Here is a 12,762-nt window from a genome sequence, read left to right on the forward strand (position 1 = left end):
CCTAAACAGTCGTAGCACTTCGCGCGCGCAGGTCGGTCAGCTGAGCTTGTGCTGCGCAATGCGAAAATGTGCACTCACAGCAGAAACGGCAGACACAACTACAGTGAGATGAGGCCCCTTGTGGCCACGAGTGGATTCAATCAGTGTGAATTAGAGATGTGAAGGGTTCCAAGGTTTTGTCTTGTTTCAATTGGAGAGAGGATAAAAATTGAAAATTGACCCGGCAGCCTTCATTTAGTGACAATGTGCTAAAGTATCATATGATGGTATTCATCACAGTGAACCGCACAAGCAGGGCCAACACAGTGGCACAAAGGGTTTCTATTGAAAACCATAATACTCATTAGCGTAACACTCAACGCCGGTGCCAATCAGAAGTTGCATTAGTCATGAGAGGGTGCCTGAGCAAAATTACACGTCACACAAAGGATAAAATATATACAACACATACAGGGAACAGCATGCCTATTAAACACACCACTATGATGTAGCATTAGGCAATAAATCATTTAGATACTGTAGGAAGGTCAACAAGCAGCATTTGAATGGACGTGTGTGGAGAAATAAACTATTTATTTGCTATTTTACCTAATTTATCACTGGAGAAAGTCACATACGCCATAATCAAGTAAAGGTGTAAATTTGAAAAACTACCAGGATCCTGACAATAATGACTAAACAGAACATTATCAGACATGCGTTTGTTTTAAAACTGGTAGCTCAACAGTGATTAGATGAAAGCCCTTCTGACCTGTGAACGCAGGCATTCCCATCAGCCTCAGCCTCGATCTGTACAAACACAGCCTTTTCATATGAAAAAAGAGAGAGATGCAACTGCTCCGTGTAAACACTAGTATTGATATGAAGGTGCCAAACTGTCAGAGCTACAAGCACGGGTCACTGTTCACCAAGACTAGAGAAGTACTCACACACATCATGTTAAAAACATGAGGATTAGAATTCTTCTTTGTCTTTATCTTCTCCCGTCTTCACTTTTAAATGTCTCTGGTTATGATCCCAAGAATTGTGTCCGAATAAACACACTCAAAATGTTGAATGAATGAAAACCTAAATATCAAAAGAAATGCAAATTACTGTTTTATTTTTTTCTACGCTATAATAGAAATCACTCCATGTGAGAGACATACAAAACCATTTTTTAAATTTCATTATGAAGTGCCTCAAAACACACTGGGAACTGGTCTGAAAAAGCTCTTTAAAAATGTCTATGATGGAGAAGAAGCTTGTTTCTCTGAGGTTTATAGGACCTCTTGTCACCTGTGAAACATTACACATCATTAAATCTCACACACAGCATGATTAAACACGTGACAGAGGAAGGCTCTCCTATTGGGCTGCACTACATCCCTCCTCTACTGTATCTACATCATCTGGAAAACAGACCTTTTGAACTACAACACCAGCTACTATACACCCATGACACTCCTGAATAAAAACTGATTTAGTCACATCTGGAGATTCTCTTGGTTGCAGCTGAAGTCTGTGGGGTGAGGGGGACTTTGTACAGACAGGGCAGACCTCCACCTGTGTTGTGGGCTCTAAGCCAGAAACATCTCAGTCTGATCAGGCCTGCATTGCTAGCCTCTCAATGATCCGTCTGTAGTCTTCCACCACAACCTGATAACTCTTCTCCAGCTCCTCGTGCTGCGTTTGAGTGTCCATCTGACCTATGTGGGACACTAGCTCCTCCGGCCTCAGGCACTTCTTCATTTTTGCAAGCTCTCGCTGGTTTTTCTGCAAAAACACATTTATGGAGATGTTAAACAAGAAACTATGTGTAATTTAATCACAATGTGATGGTGTTGACAGAAATGACAACAGTCTCATGACTCACCCTTTTCATCTGAATACAGATGTGCAACATCTCCCTGCAACTAGTATTTTTATCTTCCAAACCACTACAAAAATAAATGGTTTAATGCTACATATAAAAGGTGGGTTGTTTACATGTTGGGGGGGGGGGGGGGGGGGGGGGGGGGTCTGTTCGATTCTGGACATAGATAAAGTACATGTTCACTCAGTACGGTATATTGTGATGTATGAAAACATGCATGCAAATGCATGCAGACACGCTCACTGGGGAACCGAGGGAAAGCGGAGAAATGTATAATACTCTGCACATTCACGGAGCAGCGGCCTCTGCCATTCAGCTAACTACAAGCTAAATCTCCTCAGGGAAGGAAAAACGATCTGCATCTGGCCACCAGATCCTTCCCTGCCACACTCAAGAAATTCGTACTTCCTTCTTCACCACATCGGCCGTTTCTATGTCAGATCCAGCCTTTTTTTGAGACGTGCGGTTGCACTGTTGACAGCAAACTCCCTAATGGCTGGTATGCAAAAACTCAGTGAGCAGCTCAAACATAAAGTGTCACAAGCAAAAAGCTGTAGGGTTTCATGTTGGTGCAAGCAAACCTGGTGCAACTCTGTCAAGTCCAGGGAAATGGAATCAGATACGCTGATATTCTGTTTTCCACGCTTAAGTCTGTTACACTACATCTGCGAAACTCAAAAGAAAACTTGCAGAATAACAAAAATGATTTGATAAAATTGCTCCGTTTCCTGATGAAGTTCAAAAAGTGCTGCAATACTGAAGCTAAAGAACTCTGAATGGCAGCAGCTTTTTGACAAAGTGCTTCAACCACACTTTCACGAAAATTATTTCTCCCAAAGAAATGCAAATCCTGACTAATGACACATGCCTGAATGGGAAAAAAGCTCCGGCAGCAGCAGAACCACAGACGCCTGGTGCGCCCTATTGTGGCTCTAACAATGCGGCACTAGCAATCTATCAATTTTCACAGGACTGAAGATCAATTTTTCTGCTGTTTCTGTCGCTAAAAAGGTAACATAATAAACAGTGACAATAAGCTGTAAGCTGATCAAGTGTATGCTGTATACGTGTGATTCGTCTCCCTACTGTAAATGTGTAATGTGAAGCTAACAAAGGCTAGAAGACTACACACTGGATGTTTGACAGCAACACAGACAAGCTGACATTCATTTTTCTGACTCCATGAGGGCATCTTGTGCCCAGACCCTCTACCTACATGCCTCAGCAGCCTGAAGCTGTGATGATGAGAAACTCACCCTGTACGGTCCAAAAAGCCTCTTCTTCACCTCCAGACGGTAATCTCTGGCCTTGTCTTCATCACTCATGTCTGTGGCTCTTAGACGCAGGATTTCATATACTCGTCTTGCATGTTTCTATAAAAGAATGAAAGAAAAAACAATAGTGATATGAATGTTTGACTTTATCAGTATTATTGTGCTAAATAAGTGTGTATGAAAGTATAATGACACCAAGGATGTTTCTAGTTTTGCTAGTATAGTCATAAAGCAGAAATAAGACCATGGTTGTTTTCTTTTGTGTCACCTTGTTGATTTTTAACTTGTCTTGTGCCTCTCTGGCCATGTCAGCAGAGAAGCCAAGGTGCAGCTTGTCTGCAGCAAAGGACGGCAGGTCTTGACAAAGTTTGACAAGCACATAGTCTCGGAGCTTCACATAGTTCTCAGAAGGGTCTTCAGCTGGGGACAAACGTCATAATACAATTGGAATGAGTCAACCGTGTTGATATCACTGCTTCAAAATAAAGCACAATGACGCTGACGTTCAAAGTTTCAAGCCTTACTAACAAACATCAAACATATTACATAAAATTACCAGATTAGATATATAACTAGGATACGATATATAACTAGATCGTATTAGCAGAACGTTTCTGCTGATTTAACTGCAACATTTTAAAGATCTTTGCTGAAAAGGATTTCCATTAAAAAGGAACAGAGCCAGGATGCCTCTTTAGTATTCATCCCTCGTCTCCATGCAAAGCGACAATTTCGATCCAACTGTTTCAATAGAATCCCAGCACACACTGGTTTACGTGCCACTCCTCCAAGTTAACTCACCCCTGGACCCCCCATGTACACAGAAAATTATTTAAACTGCTCGCAGGCAGAAAGACACTCACCTGTGATGTCTTGGACTTTGGGGAGGCTGCAGTAAAACCTGTGCACCGCCTCTAGCAGCTGAGCGCCGTGGCCCTCTCCTTGGAACGGTGGCAGGATCAGCATTTGGCTGTTTAGTCAAAGGGTACAGACGGGAGAGCACAAAACCAGTGAGGGAACAGGCCGGCTCAAATTTACTCAATTTACCCAAGTTCATGCAGCATTTATTTGAGCAGTTACTCTGAGCAACAACAGAAATGATTTGATTGAAAGCAGGAAATAACAGATTGTTACATGAATCCATCAATGCAACAAATCAAATCACATCACATCACATCAAAAAGCTTATGTATAAAGTTGTTTTCAGATACAAATCACACTGGTTTGGTAATGAAACAAAGTCTGGTTGAATGGTTGGCTATATAAGCCAGTAATTTGGGCTCTTTGGGAAGAGGATAAAGAAATGTATAATTTTCCACTCCTTTTTTATACAAAAGAATGGGAAGGCACGTGCTGCCCCAGCAATTACCTTACACGTGGTCGGGTTTTGTCTGGGTACACGTAGTAATTATAAACTGTCATGTAGCCAACAGTTGCGTAGAGAGTCTCCCCATCTTTATTGTACTTTTCAAATCTGCAGATAAGACACAAAGGCAAACAGGTCAATTACAGACGCACTCCCATGCAGTGTCCATTTTAGCCTCTATGTTCGCGTGCCCCCCCCAAGCGTCAGTATGTTAGAGCAGCAAGGCCCCGATTGGTACACCTGCTACAACCTGAATACATTACGCACTTAATTGGAGTACTGCAACTTAGAGGAAGACAAGGAGCTGGAGGAGGGACTGAGCTCCTCAAAAATCACTTCAGTCCATTTTCCCCATTATCAGTATTAATAGGTGCCAGGGTAAAGAAAACACTGGCAGAGGCTCTTTTTACTGTTAAGACATTGTTCAGTGTTTCAAAAGACAACAGCATTCAATTCAACTCTTGCCCCTGAAAAAATTGAAAAGGGCTTTTGGCACAAAGGAAGCTCTTGCCTGATCAACAATTCTTCTATGGGAGAAATATAATCAAACTGGCCTGGTAATTGGTCACAAGCGCTTCAAAGGGGAGCTTTGTTTTTCAATGACACAATAAAGGCTTTAGGGTAGAGGGGTGGGCGCAAGAGGGTGGTGGTGGTGGGGTGGGGTCAATTAAGAAGGGCACTCACACAAGAAAGAAGTCCCAACGATCGTCGTCTGCGTCGATGAAACTGGCAGTCTCTATGAACCACATGAGGAAGGTCTGCAGGCGCTCGTGGTACTCTTGGAATCCCGGGCAACTGATATCTGCCTGGGGTGAACGCACAAAAAAAAAAAAAAAAAAAAAAAAAAAAAAAAAACAGATCTGTGGCTACAACCCTGGAGTTAAAATCGAATGATGATGAGGCTGGTGCAGCTCCTACCTTGTGAATCTGGTAGGTGAGATCTCCCGCCTCCTCGCTGTGGACAGTGTAGGTGTGGAGCAAAGTGCCGAAGGGGTTGAAGTTGGCCTCCTTCTCCAGCAGTGAGACAAAGTCGTCAGAGTTGCAGGTGAACCCAGGGGGAATGATCTCCCGGATCTTCCCTTCGACGTCATCGGGCTAACACAAGGTGAATTAAGTCAGTGATGCAACAAACAGATAAAGGTTCTAACAATAGTTGTAACAACTGGCAACATTTTTGGGTGGTGTACGCTAATTTCAGTATTTTTCTAATACTTATGGAAATAAGTAACAGTTCACATGCGTTGCGTTAATGAATAGAGAACCATTAGGCAATTAAAACTGTCAGCTGAGCAGAGATCGGAGCAGCACCTTCCCCCTCCCCAGCAGAGAAATCACTTAAATGAGTAGATTTACTACTTATGTTAAACCATGAATACGTGATGAAGTTGCCACAATAAAACGCATTTCTGCTTCTCACTGGGAAATTAAACCTTATGAATTGATCTCAACTTAACAAACCTTTGGGCAGCCATAATAGAAGCCTTTCCTCTAATCCTGCCAAGTGAACCCAATCAAATGAATTTGCCCCAGCGTTTTCAAAGAGGCCCAGAGACAAAGAGGCCCAGCCCTTGGACTTTTTACTCAGTGCAACGTGTGGTTAGTTCAGCTGTAATGTTTGCATTGTATCCATTTCCACAAGGATTGACATGAGAACACTTTGCTAAGCAGCCCTTTCACACCATTTACATGTGTGATGGGCATTATTTCGGGACAGAGACCCTTGCTGCTCAGCATTGAAAACTGGGAAATGAAGAAGGTCTGAACAAAATGCACTACAAAAGGCTAATACAACATACTGCTAATTTCCCTCCTTTCAGACATCAGCTAATATCTAACTGGAAGTAATGCACCTGCAGCTGAATGCCTCTTAACCATTGTAATTGTTCAGCCACATTTCTAAGGAACAAGAAGTGTACTTAAAAAGGCCATGGACAAACAAGTTCCTTTGTCGCAGGCACTCTCCTACATACTAGACACTAAATCGCACAGCCTTCCAGAATAGATACCTTAGTTTGGCATGAATATAACTTAACAATGTACCTTTAGAACATTTTGTTAATGTCTTTGATTTCTATGAATGAGCACAAAAGGAGTACAATCTATCTAATTTGTTGTGTGGGTATTATTTCATCTCTACAACTTAATGTAGAGACCAGACAATATTCAGGTCAAGTTTTAAATTGAAAAAATATTTTTTTTAAAAATGTAACACACATTTTCCCGAGTGTGCAATAAACAAGAACATTAAATAATTACATGTAACTTCTATAATGAGATTTTTTATCTGGTGTGATGTGTGAGGTCTGGGACTAATGTCAGTTTTCTATAAGTCCTCCACTATGGAGTTTCTAGCTGATTTAAAGGGGAGACGGTGATTTTTTGACGAGTGTATCAGCGTGACAGCTGCATAAACTCCATCTCTGACGCCCCTCATCTCTCGCTCTCTTCTCTCACCAGCTGCAGCGCACCCCGACCGTCCACATGCACTCAGAGACAAATACTCTTCAGATGCAGTCTGAACTCTGCTGCTCCCCTCGCTCTCTGCCTCTACACCAGCTGCACTCAAACCCTTAACAAGGTGAACTCTCAGAGGTCAGCGCCGAGCGCTAAGTAGTGGCACACAGACCGTAAAGCCAGCCATCCCGTTTCAGTCCGAATATCAGCGGCAGACTACGCTCTCTTATGTTTAAAGCAGTGATTTGGTTACCATGATGCTTCTACAGGTTACACCATGACATTCACTGACACCAGGTAGAGTCACCTCATCCCATGCAGGCCTACTGTGGTCTCCAGACAGGATAGATGTCCTTGGTGGGGGCCAGACTAATTCCAGTTTACAGCACTAACAGTTTGAGGAAATATTTAAATCTACCAGTAGCCTTTTGTGAAGTCTCAGACGAGGAAAACCCACATGTGCTTTAATGTCAGTTTTGTGCCAATACTAGCTGTTGATATGCAAATCCCAGTGTGTGGCAATAACAAAAAGCAGAAAGTACATACTAATCATCGCTATTCTCAGTATAATGACTTGCAATTCATAAGTAATAAATAAATGAATCACTTAATTATTAGCAAGTCTCTGAATGAAACATATGCAAGATCAATTAAAGGATATTCAGACCCAAAGTTTTTGAACAATGCACTATAGATAACATATCCAACCATGTCACATTACCCCTCCTGCTGATCCAATCACACAAACCGAAAAAAAAAGAAAAAAATCAATGTCTTATGTTAGGCCCCACAGTCAAAACCATTTAAAACCTCCTGACTTTCTTCTGTGCGGGAGGAGTAGGATTAGTGCACTGACACGAGGACCCATGGTGGGATGAGATTTAGTCTAACAGGGGATTTAATACAGGAATAATGTCACCACCCAGAGAGCCTCCAAGTTATTTTAGTAAGTGAAGAAACAACATTATATCTGCCCACAAAAGGAGTATATTAGGTCTATAAATAATGATTGATCACACAATGCTCCTGTCATACAATTATGGAGGCACCCACTCATAAAATTATCCAGTGTTTGTCTATCAAAGTTACAGTTTACCAAATATGAATATCAGACTATTGGGGCATCTACTGGTGTGCTGTCAGTTTCTTTCCAACACATTAGGCAAATAAAAATAAATCACCCCAACTTTTACGACTGCTGGCTGTGAGTTTTCCCAAAACAAATATTACATGTGACATTTTTCTAGGCTACACTCAAAATTCACCAAATGTCTTTTTGTAAATGTCTTTGAAATTCAGTGTTTTTAATTTATTCCCCAGCTTTGAAACTGTAGGGGAGGAGCATCCCCACAGCATGAGGCTGCCCACACCAGACTCCTTGGTGTGGTTGGTGTGTTTATGCCAAATATAGTGTTGTGTGTGTCAACGTCCAAAAATCCTTTGGTTGATCGTCTACAGTCAGCTAACTTACAAAGTGTCTCATATTCAGCCTTGTAAAGTGTGGGCTATTTTAAACACCTTAATATTTACACGTCCCAGGCACATAATTACCTTATTAACACTAGAAAATGCCAGGCAGGTATATGAAGAACAATTACTGTATTGACAATAATACAGTAGCAGATCTCAAAAGAATAATGTCCTACCTCACCTCCACAATCAAACACCTCAGTGACTTTTGAGGAATATTTCACTTTGAAGAGCGTGCTCAGGTTTCCAGCAGTGTGGAACAGCTGTATCTGAAGACCTTTGTATCCAAATGCGACCTCACTGCAAACAAAGTGATTACAGATCTTTGTGAATTTATCTTAAACTAGAACAATGACAACAATAAAATATACAATTTGTGTACTGTGAAGTCTGAGAAATTTGTTTCAGGAGGACAAAAAAACAAACATCTGATTGGTTTTATATAATGAAATTTATTAAATATACACAGAGTGAATGATAAAATGTTTACTCTGGCCACTTATTTCACTGTGCTGCATTGTTTCCTTCGCCACCACATCACTGGCAAAATAGATTTCATCATTATGCAACTGTGTGATTGAGCTTTACTAGCAATTACACTTGCTGAAATAATTAATGCCCCAATTACTGAGTTCCCTTTGAGCTGATTGCAGCAAGTGCAAAAATAACCAATCCTAGTTTTGACTAATTTGGAAATGCAATTTGGAGGATAACGCAGGCCTACAAACAGACACAGGTGTCACTGTCTATAATGTAGTCTTCCTCCCGTTCCATAGCAATGCCTCTTCTGTGCATCACATTAATGCAACGCTTTACAGCTTGCTTCTTAGACTGAACAACAAGACAGATTACAGATCAGACTGTATGTTAATGTATGTCAATGTTGTCTTTCCCTTTGACACTATAAAACTTGATTCATCAAGCAAACTTTAAAATTAATATATACTGCTAAAAAAAGTACTGAGGAGGATCTTGTATAGAAAGTTAATTAGTACAAATTGCTACATAAAAGGAGGTCTGTTCTAATGAACAGTACAGAACAGCAGCTTTAGTTTCTGCCAATACAATACATGGAAAATACTATTCAATCAGAGCAATAACGACGAAAAGTACTTACTCGTCTCCAAAGGTTTGGTGGCTGTACTCAGGGTGAAACGTAGTGCTTTCATCCTCCATGTCCTCTGGAAAGCGAACTGAGACAAGAGTAAAAGATAAAAAATAAATATGCTGTTACACACACAGTTATATTAATTTATTCTCCATTTAAATAAAATGATGAGAATAGATGACATACCAAGCTTCAAGCATATTGCTTCATTTGTATCACACTTGTATTCAGCCAGTTTCTTTTCCATAGTATTTACTCCTGAGGAAACACAGAAACCATGAAGGTTTTTATCATATTTTTCTCAATTTTATCCTGAGAATACAGAATAAAACAGCAGCAAAACTAAGATAAAGCCATTATACAATGTAATGAAAAGTAAACGGGAGTAGACGGGATAATTAAATAAAAGTACAGGTAAATGCACAGGGTACAGTATCTGCATACATTTCTAAAAAGATTAGATTAAAAAACATTTTTTTTTAAATACGCAAATTCTAGGAGATGATGATCTTGTATAGTGTTACAGTCTACAAACAATTTCCCTCCACATGCAATATAATAATCATAAGCAGTATAAAACTGGAAACTGGTATTTTTGCAGTAACAGGACTTCAGGATTATTTTAAATTTGAAATACTGAAATTAATCTTAACATTAATCTTCTTACAATGCAAGATAAACCCAAGTTTTCTGTCAAAAGCAGTAACAAGCCTAAACTGTGTCAGTTATTCCACCCAGTGCCACTAATATTAGCATATTTCAGTCCACAAGCCTCGGCATCGCTTTCCTTGAAAGTTACTGTTGAAGATGCTTAAAACACCCAGAAGGTCGTTATAAAATGTTGAACGTTGTTCTGAATATATTGTCGGAATCCACCGAGGCTCGTCTACGAGTCCGGAAAAAAACATTTTTAATACGCTGCAAGATGAAACGGGTTTTTAAGATCTTTTCTATGCAAGTATTATATTTCCTAACACACAGTCTACGGGCAGCCATCTTTGTTTTGATTCGCGTACAAAGTCGCTCCTTGGCATTAGAGATAAAAAACCTCGGTCATCTTTGACAGACGTGAATGTTTTATCACCCAGATGGTTAAAGCAACGTGTGGAAAATTCAGACTCACGTTTAGAACGACGATAAGTATTAGACGACGTCACGACTTTTTAATCGCTACAGGTTTCACAGAAAAGATGCTTGACGATATGCAAGAATCGAATATAATATTATGCTAATAATTTAGGGACGTACACAAGTAAGGGGTGAATTCTCCGCCACACGCACACACACATGGCACATTCAACACCTAAGCCACGCGTTGTGTAAACACATAAACACAGCATGTTGTGAGAAGACAACATTAGCAGGCAGCCAGGCCACATTGCTACAACTGCAAGGCACCGTTAGCTAGCTTAGCGCACTGTGTTTGAAAGAAGTCAAACTCCTTTGCAACTCTGACTGACTGGAAGTCGGAATAGCAATCACTTGTTAGCGAAAACAACCATAACACATGGACAAGTAAAGCGTTTAACCACTCACCCGCCATTTCTGCACACGGTGTATTGCGCAGCTGCGTGGGCGCAAAAGACCCGCGGAATCGGAATGACTTCCGGGTCCCCGTGTTTCCGTGGAAACAGGATGTAACTTATTTTATACGGTGTTAGACGTTTATACATTTTAACCATAATCATAAATGTGAAGAAAACATGTGATTCGCGTACTAACTCGATAATATACATACAAACGTTAAATTTACAAAAATAATGACAGACAAAGTCACGTGACATAACATGTTTATATTTAGGAATGCTGACCTATTATCGAACTAACCAGGAGGGTTTTAATAATCCGTCAGTGTTTCCTTTTAAGATTTGGTCAAATATTTGCAAATTGTTCTTTGCTTATCAGAACTTGTCAGTGGGTAGCATTATGTCTTTAATAAATACATTAATGTTAAATTATTAAATTGTTGATCTTTTGTTTACTAAATCATTGTAGATCTTGCAATCATACAAGCTATATAATAAAACGTGTGTCTAAGCATCTAAATGCAGAAATTAGGACCTAATTATCATATTCAGATAAGTGTAATCTAATCTAATCTAATCTAATCTAATCTAATCTAATCTAATCTAATCTAATCTAATCTAATCTAATCTAATCTAATCTAATCTAATCCAAGAAAAGTAACACAAACATAACTTCAGTAATATCTAACTGAAGACAATACTGTGGTCCCGTTCTCAACAATCTGTCCTTCAGGAGTATCACTGAATGACCCCATCACATTTAAGACCGTGTAATTTTACCTCTACTTCACTGGATTATCCCTTTCCTGTACAACACCATGTGTTTGTGTCTCTCTGGAGGCGGAACATGCTGCTTGATCTCTCATCTCCAAACCACAGTTGTTAAAGTAGTAGTAGTAAGGAGAGGAGGCATTAAACATTTTAGAAGTTAGTTAAGGTATATGATTGCATGGTAGACATTTTATCCAAAGTATGTGTGTATATTACATGTGTTTGAATATCATGAGTTTGAGGGCACGTACGAGAAAGTTTATCAGGTAGAGGAGAAATTTGCAGTTTTATTCTCAGCCACTCAATAAACAACACATTGCTGCATGTGTCGGTGTATATCTTATGTTAATAATGAATAGAAAAAACTCAACACAGAGAAGAGTACACAATTTACTAATGGAAGTATGATACATGTGTTGAGGTGCACACTAAGCAGTTTACACTGTGTGACTGCAATAAGGATAAAATGATATACCATTGCAATCATATTTACGTCCAATTACAACACAATACAGTATTATTTTTGGAAGGTGTTGCAGTGAGACTGCTAATATTCAAATATTAAATACAATTTGTATGACTAACTTTGGGTTCACGTTTAGAATTTTATGCTTGTAGTGTTTTATATTATTTTTCAGTTTATATTTAAACTTATGTTCAGTAGTAGTTATATCATCATAGATTTTGAGTCTTTTTCAACCAGTTAGAAATATGTACTTCAGCTTGACTAGCGTTTATAAAATGTCAATGATGTTTATTTTGTTTCAGTTTGTTCTTGATAGATGGGTAATAATAAAAAGATTATCACATCACTAAAGTGATGACGCAATGACGTATTGAATGAATGAACGCATGTATGAATTCAGGTTTTCCCGAGTAAACATTTTATCCCCATTTATTCTCTGCTGCATCGGTGAAGCGTGTCCTCGTTTGACCCG

General features: G+C 39.7%; 1 protein-coding gene across 1 annotated transcript; it reads right to left on the bottom strand.

Annotated features, from left to right (window-relative positions):
- Positions 1-1,085: 1,085 nt before the first annotated feature.
- hat1 (histone acetyltransferase 1) lies at positions 1,086-11,172 on the bottom strand. Its single transcript, XM_029137516.3, has 11 exons — positions 11,064-11,172; positions 9,714-9,785; positions 9,537-9,612; positions 8,596-8,719; positions 5,414-5,590; positions 5,180-5,301; positions 4,499-4,603; positions 3,993-4,099; positions 3,398-3,549; positions 3,112-3,228; positions 1,086-1,755 (listed from the first exon to the last, which is right to left on the bottom strand). The coding sequence occupies exons 1-11, from the start codon at positions 11,068-11,070 to the stop codon at positions 1,585-1,587; spliced, it is 1,230 nt and encodes a 409-aa protein (XP_028993349.1). The 5' UTR covers positions 11,071-11,172; the 3' UTR covers positions 1,086-1,584.
- Between the last annotated feature and the right edge of the window lie 1,590 nt (positions 11,173-12,762).

The sequence above is a fragment of the Betta splendens genome, chromosome 21, assembly GCF_900634795.4.
Source record: "Betta splendens chromosome 21, fBetSpl5.4, whole genome shotgun sequence".
NCBI lineage: Eukaryota > Metazoa > Chordata > Actinopteri > Anabantiformes > Osphronemidae > Betta > Betta splendens.